The sequence below is a fragment of the Jatropha curcas genome, chromosome 1, assembly GCF_041381405.1.
Source record: "Jatropha curcas cultivar XTBG-Jc1 chromosome 1, XTBG_Jcur_1.0, whole genome shotgun sequence".
Classification (NCBI taxonomy): domain Eukaryota; kingdom Viridiplantae; phylum Streptophyta; class Magnoliopsida; order Malpighiales; family Euphorbiaceae; genus Jatropha; species Jatropha curcas.
The window spans coordinates 24,112,453-24,129,997 of NC_143151.1; the positions used below are offsets into that span (position 1 = coordinate 24,112,453).

Consider the following 17,545-nt stretch of genomic DNA (forward strand, 5'->3'; position numbering starts at 1 on the left):
TAAAAATTATAGATATTAGTGTCGAAATGTGTGAAATATTACCAAAATTCATAAATTCTAGTGCATAATAAGTCATCCATAAAGTTAAGTGCCTCAAAGTTGAAATTGTAAAGTTAGTTATGTGTTCAGTTGTTTTAGAGCATCTCCAATGAAACGCGGATTGCTCTTATTCAATTGCTACATTAGAAAAACAGATAGACTTTTTGAACAATGCTCTCTAATGCTAATGTCTATTTAAGATGTGAAGCTGATTGACAGTGATTTTCGCAAGTGTACGAAGTCGCAGCAAGTAATATAGAGTAAGAGAGTATCGTATCCACAGGGATTGTATATCAAGTACCAAAATTATGTTAACCTATTATTATTTAAACGATAATAAGAGAGAATTGTTGCAAGGGAATTAGTTTTGAAAATAAAAACAGAAAGAGATCAAGCAACAAAATTTAGATGAAAAAAAATCAGGGATTTAAACTACTAGGGAATTTAATTTCACTTAATTCTATCCAGTTTATGTTATTAGTTTATTAATCAATTTTAATTGTTCAAGTAGGAGAAATAATCCTAAAATCACTAACAAGCTCTCCCGATGTATTGTTAGCTATTCTAATCTTAGTCTAATTTACTATCTTCCAATAGCGAAATCAAACATAAATTAAATCATTGAGTTTTGTGATTGTTTTGTGAATTCATAACTTAAGGTCATTAACTTATGAAACCCCCCTTGAGTCAAACCATATAGCTTCCGCATCAAGTTATTATTCTCAAGTAATTTATTATCTTTTTCATATCAACAACCCTTCTCCCGATAGTGATTAATGAAATAGTTCAATCCAGGGGAAAAATTCTGCCTGGAAGCTTTAAGCTCAATAATAAAGTATAACAAGAACAATGAAAAACAAATCTAATATTATAAACTGGAATCGAATTAAGTTACATCAAATCTCTAGTATAAGAGTTTAGCTAGACATAGTAATTAAATAAAACTCATTAATACTTGAATCAATCTTCATAATCAGTAATAAATAATGAAAAGAAAAATAAGATTAAGAGTTTAGAGATAAAAACTAGGTAACAGCTTATGTGGACGGCTTTCTTGAATCTTGACACAAATTTTGACGCTTGAGACCCTTGAGAGAGAGAGAATTATGCAGGATACAACTTAAAAACGAGATACTAAATAATGAAAAGTTCCCCTCTTTATATAGAGCTCCTGAAGGCAAATCTGACTCCGTTTAGGAAATAGAATCCTTATTAAGTACAAAATCTTCTATAGGAGATCATGAATGTTTAGGCCTTGGATTTCTTCTTAGTTAGGACTCCTTTCTCTTCCAAAATAGGTCTAGGTCTTGTTTAGTACGTTTAGGAAACTCTCAGCGGGCCCATGTGAGAAAAAGATTGATTTGCGTTTTTAGTTCACGCCAGTTCTGCCTTCGAAGCACGGGCGTGCTATGATGCACGGCTTGGGCGTGCTTAAGTCTGGAACTCTGGATGGTTGAGCACGGGGTGTGCTAGGCAGGCACACCCTGATGAATCTTTGTGGCACGGGCATGCCATATAGCACAGGCTAGGCGTGCTTGTTTCTGTCCTTCCCAGCTAGAATTTGTCATGGGCGTGCTAGGCTAGCACGCCCTGAGTTTCTTCTGGGCACGGCCGTGCCTTCTAGCACGCCTCAGGGCGTGCTCACTCCTGATTCTCCCTTGATTTCCTTAGTTTTTAGCACGGTTGTGCTTTTTAGCACGGGCTGGGTGTGCTAGAGGCTGAGTATTTTGCCTTGTAATGCCCTTTTCTGTGCCAAAACCCTGCAAATTTCTCTCAGATCAAGTGGGTTATGATTCAAGGAAGCTTTGAACAAAATTATACTAAAATGAATTTAAAAACAAATCAAAGTGATAAAATTTACTAAAATTCTAATAAAAATTATACTAAAAATACTATAAAACTAACACCTATCACTTATGTGTAAAAAAAAGTCAATAGACATTACCTACTACATCTTCTATTTCTAGACGGTCTCTTAAACAATATTAACATTTATTACTCTTTAGTGATTAATAGCATATTAAGTTATAGGACCATAAAGGAGAGAAAAAAGAAAATAGAAGAAGATTCAAAACTAATATATTGGAGAGAGTTTTTTTAAAATTCACTATCTGTAAATAGACATTCAACCACATCATCATTCACACCTCCTATTTCATATGACACATTAGTCATAATCCATGTTAGCACGAGAGATCATCTTATAATGTTTATAATTTTTATTTCTAAATTCTAAAAAGAAAATGACAGAGAGAATCAGCTAGCCTAACCAGCCAGTAAGCCACTGAATGTAGGCATGGCCACGGGTTCGGTTCTAACCAGAATTGAACCAAAATTGAGCCATACTGTAGACGAATCAGAATTGGACTGGAATTGGGGGTTTAAAATTTTGAACCGGAACCGACGGTTCAAGAGCCGGTTTAGATTCATGTGAATGTTAAAAAATGAACCTGAACTGGCTCAAAATTGGCGATTAACCGGCGGTTTGGTCCGATTCGAACCAGATGCACAAACAAAATTATTTGTAGCTTAAAATTTTTTATAAAAAAATTTATATCACTTGATTTGATTGTAGTTGATTTGATTTATAATGAAGAAAAGTACAAAATGGTACATAATTTATAAAAAGCGGTGAAAAAAGTACACATGATTTGACTTAATTTATACAAAAAAAAAAATGGTACATGAATAGTTGATTTGTAAAAAAAAAATAATTTTATGTATACCAAAAAAAAGTTACAAATGGCTAGTTGATACTTGATAGGTGAATTTTACTTTTTTATTTTTGGTAAATAAATTTTATTCATTTTTAATCAATTATTTATTTATTTATTATAATTTACTAAATTATCCAAAAATATAGTTGTTATTTTTTGTTATAAGAGACAATTTGGGAAACTAATAAATGAAAAATATGTATAAATATGATGAGTTGATGATTTTTTTCACAACCAATTATATCCTAACTCTCCTTTTATTTCTCAATCAAAATTCTCTCAAATTTAGATAGTTCACTATTTTTTCTATTGCTTTATTTTCCTTAATATTGAAATTATCTATTGTTTATTTTTTATTTTCATACATCCAATTCTAAATTTCTTAAAATTAATTGTAATAATTGGGAGGTTATTTTCAATTGTAATAAAAAAAAAAAGAACTACGTGGGTTTTGATTTTCTCTAATTCCTAAGAGGATACGTAGCAATTAAATTAAAAATTTTCAATTTTAATTTAATTCAAGCCCAAAAAAAATTATAATTTTCTATATTAGTGAATTAGCAAAATTTATAAATTTAATGTAATAATAGTTCTAAGTTAATAGAAGTTTTTCTTTTAAAATTTTATAATAATTTATTTAGTTAATAAAATCTAAATATTTTAAAATTATTATTTATTTATGAATTTAAAATTAAAATTTTATTATTTTTTTAAAATTAATATAATAACGAAACCGAATTAGAACCGTAATTCAAACTGTCAATTCATCGAAATCATACCAAAACTGAAACGGGAGGATTAAGAATCGGTTTTAGTTCAAAATTATAAACATCTCAAATCCGCCGCTCGTGACCCGCTATGCCCAACTGAATATAAGTAGTGGAGTAACACACGTGGCCCGAATGTAATCCATTTGAGAGAACTACGTGGCATACTGCTATCCATTGTTCTTTTCAATTCAGTTCTCATATGTCTTCTTCCACTTGCTTCTCTTCCTTTCTCTCTCCTGCCTCAAACGACCAACAATGGCGTGGCGACTCCCAACTCAGTTAGCAACACCTGGCAAACTCCACCATAACCATAGCCACCGTCAATTAGCTGTCTTCACTCACTCCAACTCACTGGCATGGCGGCGCAATTTAGCACCAGACACTCTCTTTTCTCTCTCCGCTTCATTTCTTTCTAGAGGTACCTATTTACTTCTTCACTCTTTTAACATTATGATCAACTAACATCTCCTGTTTGTCTTTGCTTACTATTTTGATTTTGGATTTGAAGGTAAATGTGATGTATGGTCGAGACTGACTTGCAATGCAAGTGCGGCGGAGGCAACGGTGCCTGCAGCTGCAATGAATCTGGCACCGGGGACTCCAGTAAGGCCGACGAGTATACTGGTGGTTGGAGCCACCGGAACTCTTGGAAGGCAAGTTGTCCGGCGGGCGCTTGATGAAGGCTACGAAGTACGCTGCCTTGTCAGGCCACGTCCTGCTCCAGCTGATTTCCTTCGTGATTGGGGCGCCACTGTCGTCAATGTCTGTTTCTCTCTTCCTCTTAATAAAATTATCTATTCTCTCTTCTTATTAAGTTCTATAATAGTGTGTATTTAATGAGCAGGCAGACCTTAGTAAACCAGAGACCATACCAGCAACATTGGTTGGGGTTCATACAATTATCGACTGCGCAACAGGACGGCCAGAAGAGCCCATCAAAACGGTTAGATATTTGCGGATTCTTTATTTGATTTGTGATTGAAAATGGGTGTTAATTGGCCTTAAAGTCTAATTCATGTCTTCTGTTTAGGTAGACTGGGAAGGAAAAGTTGCTCTTATACAATCTGCAAAAGCAATGGGAATCCAGAAATATGTGTTCTATTCTATCCATAACTGTGACAAGCATCCTGAAGTTCCACTAATGGAGATCAAATATTGTACTGAGAAATTTCTTCAGGATTCTGGCCTTAATCACATTATAATCCGGTTATGTGGTTTCATGCAAGTAAATGTCTTCGAGGCTCAATTCTCTTGCATACTTTATGATTTTTTTTTTTTTTTTTTGGTTAAATTCTCAAGATAGCTGATCGCCTGCACTTGAACCAGTGAATTGCTTATCCTTTTATCTGCATTACCTGGCACTAAACCATCTGCTGAGTTACCAGTATCTGTGTCTATCTCTCAGCTTGAGTACCCCTATTCCTTTTGATTGATTAATCCCACCTTCAATGCCAATTCCTTTTTCCCTCAATGAAACATAAACACCTTTTTTTTTTGACATAAAATTCTGATCTTATGAACGTTTAGAATTGTCTTGGAATGATTTTATGCACCAAAAATTTTCTATAAGTTATACATGTGACCCTTCAAGCACGAATTTTTATGTTCTCTAAATGGATCCTGGCCAGGAAACATGATGCCTGAAGCAATTTGTCATCATTCTGTTGATGGTCATAGATGATTGATGATTCTTCCCAATTTTGCATGGTCTTGCCATTAGCCTTCATATTATCTTTCGATGCTATTCATTCAACTGTTGAGTCCAAATACTTGTTGCTAATTTGTCAGGGCCTCATCGGGCAATATGCAGTACCTATTCTAGAAGAGAAATCTGTTTGGGGAACAGATGCACCCACAAGGATTGCTTACATGGACACCCAGGTTATATTTATGATTGCTTCCGTGATTAGATTTTGTGGAGAAAACTAAAAGATGTTGTATCTCTAATTGCTTTCTGATTAAGCAGATTTCTGCATTTCATGTTTAGGATATAGCACGATTGACATTTATAGCATTGCGAAATGAGAGCATAAATGGGAAGCTTCTCACTTTCGCCGGTCCTCGAGCATGGACAACCCAAGAGGTAAACTATTAAACAAAAGCATTATTAAATGATACATCAACATTGTTCTGTTTTGGTGGTATTACCTGGCTTTGTTGTCAATTTGGAAACGCTGTCAGGCTGTCGCTAAAGCAAAGTGTTGTTTTACCTGGCCTTTCTAATCAATTATCTCTTGGAATCTTGAGTTAATAAATGGCTGGAGTCATATTGTTCTAACTATAGGGAAACAAAAAAGCAATGAGCTTATTTTTCGCTTGTCTATAATCTGCCAACTATTTAAACCAATACCAATTTGTTTAGATGGTGGTTCTGATTTCCAGGTTTGTTTACTTTTGTAGGAATGTGAATGTTCATTTCCATTCCATCAAAAAGCTAATGCTGCATTCTGTTCCTTCTATGCTAATCATGCTGTCTTGGTTTTAGGTCATCACATTGTGTGAAAGGCTGGCAGGGCAGGATGCAAATGTTACCACAGTTCCAGTTTCGATCTTAAGATTAACCCGTCAACTGACTCGGATTTTTGAGTGGACAAATGATGTTGCTGATAGATTGGCATTTTCGGAGGTAATAACTTCTCATTCTTCTGTAAACTTTCAAGCTATCCAGCATGAAGCAAGATAGCTATCTGTTCTTTCTTTTTATCACTTTAAAGCATTCTAAGGTCATTCAAACAATAAAAATTTGCTCCAAAAGTCTTCCTAATGCACTGAAGTTTTTGTGTTTAAGAGATTGACTGAACTGTGCCACTTTTCTGCTCTAACTCGTTTCACCTGTTAGAACAATTAAGTGCTATAAATAAGTTTCTCTCGATTTAGAAACATTATAAAAAATTGTAAACAAAATAAAGATAGAATTATTCAGGGAGAGTTTATAGAAGCTTGTTGTTTTAAACACACTACGGCACTATAATCAGATCTGCTAAATCTCTGAATTACCAATAAAAACCAAGTGAAAATAACCTAATATATTGTTTATTTCATTCACTGAATGTAGCTGTTGGACAGCTGTTTCTGTAGAGCAATATATTAGCTTGGATAACTGTACGTGACTGACAGAAGTTGGGTGTTGATTTTAGCCCTAGAAGCGACAATCTCATACCTGGATAATTACTGGGCTTAATTTATAATAAGAAGCTAACAAAGCTTTCAGCTGTGTGCATTCGATTCACAGCTATCATATGAAAAAGATTTGAGTTTGACTTTTAGTATAAAAGCTAATAAGACTAGCTTAAGGCACAATCTTATTAAACTTCACATTCATGAATATTCTGGCAATCTTCCTTGCAAGTAAAAATAATTTGATCTTAGTAGGTAACTAGACCCAGATTGAGCTTGAGATAGGATGGGCAATCATTCGGATTTTATTATATAATGTGCCTTGTCATAGATAGTATATACATCGCCGGTTATGCTAATTTCTTCTGTATTAACATTTCCAGGTTCTAACAAGCGATACTGTTTTCTCTGCTCCTATGAGTGAAACATACAATCTTCTCGGTGCGGAGCCAAAAGATATAGTCACATTGGAGAAATATTTGCAGGATTACTTCACAAACATATTGAAGAAATTGAAAGACTTGAAAGCCCAATCAAAGCAAACGGATATTTTCATATAAAGTTAAAATCCACTATATATGAAGTGTAAAGCTATATTATGCTTTCTCAAGCTTCACTCTTGGCCAAAGCAAATCTTAACTCATAGCATTCATTTTTATTCAATTTCCAATTTACTTTTTTTCTGTATTTTCAGAGTACCATCTGAATTAGGCATAATCATACACCAAAGTAGCAAGAAGAACCCTCATCCTCCATTGGAGGGTACTCCAAAAATGGGAGGCTAGAAGAACTTTAACTGAATTTGTGTGTGCCCTCATCCAAAGGAAGAGAGCACTCCAAAAATTGGCGTATGCCGCTATTTGCGGCTAGCACACGGTATTCTTTAGTAAAAGGCGAAAGAATAGTTCGCTTTGTGCTAACCGCGCGGCTGCGTGATTTTGGCATCTGTATCGATAGGACTTTAAAGAATACCGACTCAAACTGCTTCCTTCAAGTATTCGATGTGGGATTTGAAACACAAACACATACAACGGAAGACTCCTTGTCCAACGCCACAAGTGGAATTGGAGAAATTCTTCTTTAAAGAAAAAACAAAATATGAAAAGTGGCTTATTCAGAACTTCTATTAGACGTATTTTGTAAAAGAAATTTTAGTATTTTTAATTAGCTTATACATAGAACTAAACATGAGTTGGACAGAATTTGAAATTTTTTAAAATCACGACTCGCATATTTATTCATAAATTTACATTTACAATCCGCCTATGAACGATTCTATTTAAAATCATAATTTTGAAGGAAGATAATTTTCCTTTTCAAAAGATAGAATTCTTATTCAAATATTGGCAAATTCATTATAATAAAAGGAAAATGCATATATACTAAAAAAAAAGGAAAACACACCTATTAATTCACTGATTATCTCTAATTGTCAGTTAATAAACATTGTGACCCTCACTGTAGTCACAATTGACTATTTTAATTTACAATTTTTATGTAATTTTTCTCATATTTAATAATAAAATAAAAAGTATATGAAATATTTATAATTATAAATGTTTTCTATAATTTTACATATGAAAATTTTAATATTTCTAATATAATAACTATAATGACAGAAAATAATTTTTTTAAGGAATATTTTTTAAATAATAATTTTTCTCAATAAATATGTTGTTTTCTGCGAAACTAATAGGAGGCCAAGTTTATGGAAACGTTTCTGGCCGGTTAGTAAGGCTTATGATTTTGGGCTTTCCTTTGGTAAATGGACATATACAACCAACGGCAGAGGATTCCAACCCAATCCAAATCAACTTCAACAGTAAGATCTTAGTGTCTCTCTCTGGTGCAATTAATAATCCTTTACAAATCCCTAAAGATGTGTTAATGTGATAGAGCAAGTAGCTAGATTAGAAGCGAAACCACAAATCGCAGGACCAGTATGAGATCAGACCAACCAATCTGCGACTGCTGAGGATTCTATCCAATAAATCCTCCAGGCATGAATTTGCATGGCCAACTAAAATGCTATAATTTGATGAAATGGATCAATAGCTGTATAAAATCATTGTCGAAATTTCTTGTGATGGTCAATTGTTAACTTTACGTTCCATAAAAGACAATCTTTTCCAATCTCTTGAGGAAGAAGTCTTTGCCAAATACCTATTTATTACTTAAATGCCTACCAACTATTTCTTGGTTGTTAAGCAAAGCATCAAACTCCTGGACATTCTTCGATTTCGAAAATTACTAGATCCACATGATAATTGATTTTTATTTGCTAAAACTAATCTTTGGACCTGAGCCAGACAAAAAGCGGCATTCAACTCACCCATTTACAAGGTCTTTTCTACTTTTTATACGGAGAATGAAAAGTTTGGAGAGTGCTATTCAAAAGCAGAATTATGTTTTACTATGCACCCCCCTCGATAATATTCTGGTCTATGCAGCCTCAGGATTTCTTAATTGCGAGTCCTAATAACAAATGCTCGACCAAGCCATGGAATCTTGAATCCAACAAGCCTTCTTCTTCAAATAATCTACTAAATTGACGACACATATTAAATCTCGTAGAGACTCCCTCTTTAATATTACAGGAAAACTCGACGCATAATTTCATTTGAGTTTGTTTGTAGGTACATGAGGATTTAGAAGTTAGCGAAGTGACTTCTTGAATCAGTTGAACCATCATACTGGTCGAATATTGGCATCTTAAATTTTAGAGGCATGGAGGCAATTAATATGTAAGTTGATAACTCTAGCTAGAGCGAATAAGGTGCGTCTCATCTCGACATGAGGTGTCGGATCTACCTTCTTGATCTACATCACATGAGTTTGCTCATGTCTGTTTTGGTAAATCCACGAGATTTCAATTTCGCAAGTTATAGGATGTGGTTGGGTATTTTCGGATGGCGAATTTTGGTTCTTTGGATGTTCTGCTATTAGTAATTGTTGATTGGCTATCACCTAAGTGAGCTTCTCTTATCAATATTTTCAACAGGAGTGGTGTTACTAGTATTTTCTCCTATCTAGATAGCCCTGTTATTGTTTACGGATGCGGTGCCGATGCCGCTGCAATTATCAGTTTGAATCTCATTAACAGCCAGATTCAGATTGTTGGTCATCATCGCTGAGAAAGATTTGCGAAGAATAGATAGGACCGAAAGAAATTCGATCGTATTCCACGCCCACCGCAGCAATTGATAGTCTTCAAGGTATCAAAGACTACTTTTTTTTATAATTGATTGAATGTCTCTTATGATAATTAAGGCTATATATACATAGGTTTATTCTTGGACTCTTAAGTTAACGTCTAAATAAGAACACGTATACATTCCTATTTTAAATTTATATATCAAATATTTCATTAGTCACTGTAATCACAAGTGTTTTATAAGTAAATTCTATATCAATCCCTAGTGAATATTTATATTCTTTCAGCTACCATTCCTTGTTACTAAATTAGAAGTCTAGCCATTTTTAAAATCTAATTCAACATACACAAAGGTTTAGGATGAATTACTATTTAATCCATATATTATGGTGAAGAGCTGTATTTTAAAAAATTAATCTAAGAGTCCATTAGTTTTAACTTTGTCCAACTATCACATTACGTGTTAGACTTTCTGTTGACCGTTCTTGAAAATTGAATGTCAATTTTGTGTAAATTATTATTTAGTCAAGCATGATATAAAAGTGTAAATAATAATAAAAATTATTATTTCAAAAGTTATACTAGTCAAGCATCAAATCAATATTTTGTATATAAAAATATTACTAGAACGAAGATGTGTATAAAATTATTTATTTGGATATTTTAAACATGAACGAAATAATAATTGACCAGAACTAAATGGCACAACATGTTTCAGACTCACAAGAATCTTTGATTGTGCTTTTATCTAATTGCCCTTTATAACTACAATAGATATCATTTTATTTGCAATCATTGTTTCTATTGAAAAATAGGCAGTTCCCTTTATAACTATATTGATTGAAATCTTACACATTATACACTTGGCAAGTGTATTATGTAAACGGATGGTAAAAAGGCGATTCCCTTTGCAACTAATATGATTGAAGTCTTGAATGTTATACAGTCGGCAAATGTAGAATGCAAAAAGAGGATAAATAGAGATAGATGGCCTTAAAAGAGTGAAGTGGGTATGAACTCTCAAAAGGAATTTGAGTCGGCATATCTAGAAAATAGGGGAAAGTGATACTATGGGCCGTGTTGGCAAAAAAAAAAAAAAAAAAGAAAAAAAAAATGAAATGAGAAAAAAGTACCATGGCATGGAGCGGGATCAAACTTGTGTCCCTGCATCGGCGGTGTGCTCACATACCATCCAAACCAATGGTCCTCATCCAATCATGCTGTGTCTCGAAACAATAATATCTAATATGTTGTTTTTCACAGAAGAGATGTGCGATGAAGTTGATTTTAAAAAACAAAAACTTAATATGAATGTGATGCCATGAGCAATGATGTATATATAATCCATATATGGACTGATTCTCTCAGCGTGACAACTTTTCTATCTAAGGATCAAACTCGAAACCTTTAATTAAAGGAGAAGAAGCCTCAACCATTCCATTCCACGCAACATTGATGATCATCTTTCACAAGTATTTGATATACAACCAATGAAGATGAAAATAAAAGTTACCTCTTAATAATAATTGCTCCCATCAAATAATTCTTTTTTGTTATGTTAGATAGTGATCATTAAATTAGGAGAGAGAATGTGAATTTTTAAATTTAAAATTTTTTTCGCTCTCTATTAACTAAAGTTTTATCGAATTACCATCATTAAGTAAGAGAGAGTATAAATTTCAAATTCAAATTTAAAATCTCTTGTTTAATTAACAAAAATTTTTAAAGGTACGATTCACATTCCACTTATCAAAATTGGAGTTGAGCTAGAACTTTAGCCATATATTTTTATCGATAATAATTTGTGAGTGACTTTTACCAAGGAGAGACTTTGTCCACATCAGAATTCCACCATGAAATTGCTTCCATGATTGCCTTCATCTGTCTCTCACTTACATGCACACGCATGTACCCAACTTAGCAAGACCCTATCTTCAAAATACATACACTATACACCATTATCTAGATATATATATATATATATATATATATATATATATATATATATGTAATGGTATTATATAGGTATGGTGCCCCAAAAATAAAGTACTTATTTTCCTTACAGTGGGACCCCTCATCCTAATACGCTCCAACTTGGAAACCCTAAAAGTCCCATATTATATGAATTTTTGTTTCATATATATTTTAAAATAAAAGGAAATATGATTCTGCTATGACTAACTTTTCCATATTCCTATAAGAACCAATTGTAAAAGGAGGGATTCTGCAGAAAGTCTACAATACTTTAATAGATTGGTGAGGATATTCTCACACACTGGATTCTCTTATTGACTTTGATTTCAAAATCACATTAATTACTATGATTTCTCGTCTAATTAACCTTGATTAACACATCATGACATTAATTAAAACTCATTGATTTGAGAATCTATTATAATTACAATCTGTTTATTCTCTTCTACTTTACAGTTTTATGATTCAAACCACCATTTGACTAATATATAATTCAATGATTGACTGTATATCTTATAATATTATGGATTAGGGTTGAAATCTTCAAAAACATTCTCCCATTTAGTAATTTATATATGCTGAAATAATATTATGATTAAAATTTCATTTTTTTTAAAAAAATACATAAATTATCCCAAATACTTTAACAGAAAAATGTACTGCACTCTAAATTTTTTTTTGAAACACCCATGAAGTTATAAATTTTAATAAATTACCTATTGTTTTTAACAAATTACATACAGCAATATCAAATTTTAAGGGTTTTGGCTTTTATATGCAAAATCAATTTGACCTGAGGTTAGTATAACTTTTAGAATAACAAATTTTATATTTTTTAATTATTTAATAAATATTCAATTAAACTAGTTAGAGCATTACTTAATAAAGTGATTTATAAATTAAAGAGTTTAATATATGTAATTTATAAGTTAAATTGTTAAAGGAACCAAAGTAAAAATGAAAGGTGATCTAAGGATTTTCGCAATAAGTAATACGGCGAATTTATGCATTTATAGGCTAAAATACGATAAAATACTATTATAAATATATTTAAATTAAAATTTATTTTTTAAAAGTTTTTATAATCAAAATATACTTTATTGTTTAAAAATTAATTGTAAGTACTAATTGTTATTACTATTTTAATCTCATTTCCAAGCTTATAATTTATTTCCAAACAATGGTTACACCAAACATACCTTTATTCCAACAGTTTATCTCTGCAAACTTGCATAGTATATTTGTACTACAACTTGACCTTTTTTTCCTATATATTTATTATTTTTAAAAATGAAAATGAAGCTTTGAAAGGATATTCAAAAAAAAATAAAAAAAATGAACCTTTAAAAGTGGCACAGAGACCTAACCAACACATTCTTTTTTCCAACAAGATTTCATTGCAGTTTGCAACCCCACATGAATCTGAGGAAGAAGATTTTGATTTCAGATAATATGCACACAAACAAAGAGAAAGTGCTCATCTCTCTGACTTACCTTTCATTAATTAATTAATAAACTTTATTGGCTATAAAAAATAATAAATATATATATATAATTAAACTTTTGTCACATGCTTAGTTATGTCCCAAATGTAATACCGCCCTTGGCCCTTGCAAGTTGCAATGCCTTAAAAGTGTACTGCTTCCCGCAATTTGTTTGACCACTACACTGTCAAAGTTTTAAAAAGTCAGACAGCCCACTGAATTCTTCTTAGTTCTTTAGGAGGATATATAAATATTCATGTACAGCATTTTTAGAAAATTTCCAACTTTTCAAAAAGGGCTACGTGCAAGAATCTAAAAGGATATTATGTAAAAGAGTGAATAATTAATTAATTCTAAATAAAGAAAATTATTTTATGTATAAATAGTTAGTCCGTTTTGAGAAAATAATGTAAAGCATATCAAATACGATTAAGTAGATTTTTCTTCTTTTTAAGGATTAAAAAAAAAAAAAAAAGGATGTGAGGTTTTTTTGTTTATAACCAAGAGGTGCAATCTCTCTCGGATCCTAAAGATTTAAGATAAAATCTATAGACATCATCATTATTACTGCCTGAAAATATTGACATAATGGAGAGAGCAAATAATTATTGCATATCTGTCTCTATATATAAGATTTTAGTACAATGTTTGTTTTTGATGGGCAAATAATGCAAGACATGATGAGTGGTGTTAAACACATAGGATTCTTTTATCTATATACTTCACTTTTATTAGAGAGAGAGAGAGAGAGAGTGTAGGGGTGAGCAGAGTTCGACAAAACATAATCGATTTCGTTGAATTTTTTGGTTTAGTTATTTGTTTGATCAATATAGTTTTGATTTAAAATTTTCAATAATTTTGATTTCAGTCTTTAGTTAGATTATATAAAATAAGTAATTTTTACTTAAATTGAAATTAATCGAATCGAACAGAGTGATTTGATTTGATTTTAAATATAGTTCGATGTGATTTTTTATTTAAGGAAAAAAAAAAAGAAAATTCAGTTTTCGGTTTTTATGATTTGGTTCGAAACTAAACCACTCATTTTGTACACCCCAGACAGAGTGTCTGATTGAATTTTTGGTGCATATATTAATAAATTTTGGGTCTAATAAATAAAAGATCGGGGAGACAAGAGTGAACTGTAAGAAGAAGGACGATTGGGAAATTTGAGTATGCTTGTTAAAGACTGGACCCAACCAGAAATGATAAAAGAAAAATATCATTGCTGGCTTTGCTACAATTAGATACTGAATCTATTTCAGCTATTTAAATTTTAATTTAAGAAACTTTACTTTCTCCCACTAGAAAAATATTCTTGGCTTTATTGCCAAATTGGATGATTTAGTATACCATAACTAATGAATTTTCTTTTCATCATAAACTTTTAACGACAATAGATAACATGCATAGGGCTGTTAGAATATGATTTCATGATTTTTAATAATTTTTTTTCTTTTCGTATAATTAGGAGATGTAATATCCCATCGAGCTATTGAGCGTAAAAATTTTTTTTTCTTCTAGTAAAGTAAAGTGTATTTCTCAGAATTGAACTTGTTTTCTTTGAAATCATGTAGAGGAAAAAATGAGATTTAAGTTTGACGAAATTTTTTTTACTGAGAAAGGCTTTATTAATTGTGATGTTTAATTAACAGTGATCTATTCATTTGGCTTCCTTTTAAATAAAAAAAAAATATCATAACTAAGTTTTCTTTTCTTTTGTTTCTTTAAATTCTTTACTTCAATCTATACTATATATAAATGTGAGAGTAGGAAAAAATAATGAAATTTTCGATATCATCCTTAATGAAATTTTGAATATCCTAAAATAGCCATAGCCATAGCCAATTAGAAAATTACATTTTATTTATTGATTAGATATAATTTATATAAATTATTTTAAAATAAATACATAGAGATAATTAAGAATTTCAAAATTTTAAATTATTTTTTAATATATATATATATATATATATATATATATATAGAAAAGACATTTGAAAATTTTATATTTTATGTTGATTATAATTTAAAATATTTTATTTAAAAGATAGATATGAAGAGAAAAAAGTATATTTTTTCTTTATGTTTATATAATTTGATTGAATATTTTTTAAAAAAATAAATTTTCAAATAGAATATGCATAATATTTTATTTAAGAGGAGATAAAAAAAGAAAAAAACTATATTTTTTTATATGGTTATAAAAAAAATTGAGAGTTTATTTGGAGAAGATAGAACGTTTCTTTTATGTAATTTTTTTTAATAATTAGCATATAGATAATTGAGAATTTTAAAATTTAAAGTCTTATCTTTTAAATTTTATATTTTAATAAGTATATATGATAATGAGACATTTGAAAATTTTTATATTTTATTTTTAAATATTTATTTTGATTTTGATTATAATTTAAAATATTTTATTTAGGAGAGAGATAAAAAAGAAAAATTATATTTTTTAATATTATTTTTTTTCTTTATATTTGTATGATTGATTGTATATATTTTTAAAAAATTAATTTAAATAAAATATAAATAATATTTTATTTAGTAGAGAGATAAAAAAAAACAAAGTATATATATATATATATATATATATATATATATATATATATATATATATGAAAAATTGATGGTTTATTTGGAGAGGATAAAATGTTTCATTTATGTAATCTTTTTAATTAATTAAGTAATAAATATATATGATAATGAGACATTTAAAAATTTTTATATTTTCTTTTTTGATTTTGTTTTGGTTATAATTTAAAATATTTTATTTAGAAGAGAGATAGAAGTAGAAAAAGTATATATTTTTATGTTTGTATAATTTAATTAGATATATTTTTAAAAAAATAAATTTTCAAATAGAGTGCATAATATTTTATTTAGAAGAGATAAAAAGGAAAAAAACTATATTTTTGTATACTTGAAAAGATAGAATGTTTCTTTTATGTAATCTTTTCTTATTAATTAACATATAGATAATTAAAAATTTTAAAATTTAAAATTTTATCTTTTTTAAATTTATTTTTTAATCAATATATATGATAATGAGACATTTGAAAATTTTTTTATATTTTATTTTTTAAATATTTGGTTTGATTTTGATTATAATTCAAAATACTTTATTTAGGAGAGAGATAAAAAAGAAAAAGTATATTCTTTTTTATGTTTGTATGATTTTGATTCGATATATTTTTAAAAAATAAATTTTCAAATAGAATATACATAATATTTTATTTAGGAGGGAGATAAAAAAGAAAAAAATTATTTTTTTGTATAATTATAGGAAAATTTGATGGTTTATTTAGAGAGGATAAAATGTTTATTTTATCAAATATTTTTTATTAATTAATTAAATTATTTATTTATTTTAAATTTGCAACTTAGAATGAGAAACAAAATACTCGAATAAACTCATTAATGATCAATATTAGATCCTAGCATGATTTGCTTTGTAATTTCTATTTATTGACTTGACTTTAAACTTTTTTTTGATTCGTCAACATTATATTTTATTAACTTATGACCTTTACAATTGAACAATGGATGTATTTTTGAAATTCAAATTGATAATCTTTTAATATAATTTGTTTATTATTATATCTTGAGTTCTGAAAAGAGTTTTATTCTTAATAATAATTTTTATTTTTTTTGTGTTACTGAATTAATTTTGAACTACTATCACTTTAATTTAGTAAGAGATTTATATCTCTCTTGAAATAAATAAATAGCGTCTTGATGATTAAGCATTTTTAATTTTTTTTAATATTTTTTCTCTTATATTCTAAATCTATTTGACTTGAAAGAAAATAGTGTTAATGAAACTAAAAAAAAAACTAAAATTATATATTTCTATTTGGATTACTTTTTGGAGTTTCAAGAATTTGTATGTGTCTATATATTTCTTTCTATAAAGCACTAAGTAAGTAATATTGTCACTATAACCAAAGTGATCATTATTATCAACTCACATTATCTTTTCATTTTTTTTTTTTACCTAGCAGTAAAAAATAATAAGAATCTGCATTTATAAATTAGGGATTAAAGTATTATGTTTAAGGATGGGTTGAAGTTTATTTTAAGACTGCTTTCGTTATATAAAAATAAATTAAGTACATAAAAAGTTGCATTACAAGTAGATTGTACGGCAAAATCTAATATAAATTAACCAATTGCATTTATTTTAATTTAAATAAAAACTTATACTTTAATATTATATAAATAAAAAAATTAAGAAAAGTGTTAAATGAGTATATGACAAGCATAGTCAACGTGCAATGCACGTTA

At 29.5% G+C, this 17,545-nt stretch overlaps 1 protein-coding gene and 1 non-coding gene across 2 annotated transcripts; one reads left to right on the forward strand and one right to left on the reverse strand.

Moving 5' to 3' along the window:
* Positions 1-3,681: 3,681 nt before the first annotated feature.
* HCF244 (NAD(P)-binding Rossmann-fold superfamily protein) lies at positions 3,682-7,330 on the forward strand. Its single transcript, XM_012232285.3, has 8 exons — positions 3,682-3,944; positions 4,035-4,288; positions 4,371-4,469; positions 4,557-4,751; positions 5,315-5,407; positions 5,514-5,609; positions 6,012-6,152; positions 7,027-7,330. Exons 1-8 carry the CDS (start codon positions 3,782-3,784, stop codon positions 7,201-7,203), a joined length of 1,218 nt encoding a protein of 405 aa, XP_012087675.1. The 5' UTR covers positions 3,682-3,781; the 3' UTR covers positions 7,204-7,330.
* Positions 7,331-7,454: 124 nt separating this feature from the next.
* Positions 7,455-7,573, reverse strand: LOC119369213 (U5 spliceosomal RNA). The gene has a single exon (XR_005176883.1). It is a non-coding gene; the product is annotated as a U5 spliceosomal RNA (small nuclear RNA).
* Between the last annotated feature and the right edge of the window lie 9,972 nt (positions 7,574-17,545).

What these genes read in the sequence shown, in the direction of transcription:
- HCF244 (XM_012232285.3), top strand. Translation starts at nt 3,782, where the DNA reads ATGGCGTGGCGACTCCCAACTCAGTTAGCAACACCTGGCAAACTCCAC. An exon ending in CGCTTCATTTCTTTCTAGAG is followed by an intron (nt 3,945 to 4,034) that starts GTACCTATTTAC and finishes TTGGATTTGAAG; the next exon opens with GTAAATGTGATGTATGGTCG. An exon ending in GGTTATGTGGTTTCATGCAA is followed by an intron (nt 4,752 to 5,314) that starts GTAAATGTCTTC and finishes CTAATTTGTCAG; the next exon opens with GGCCTCATCGGGCAATATGC.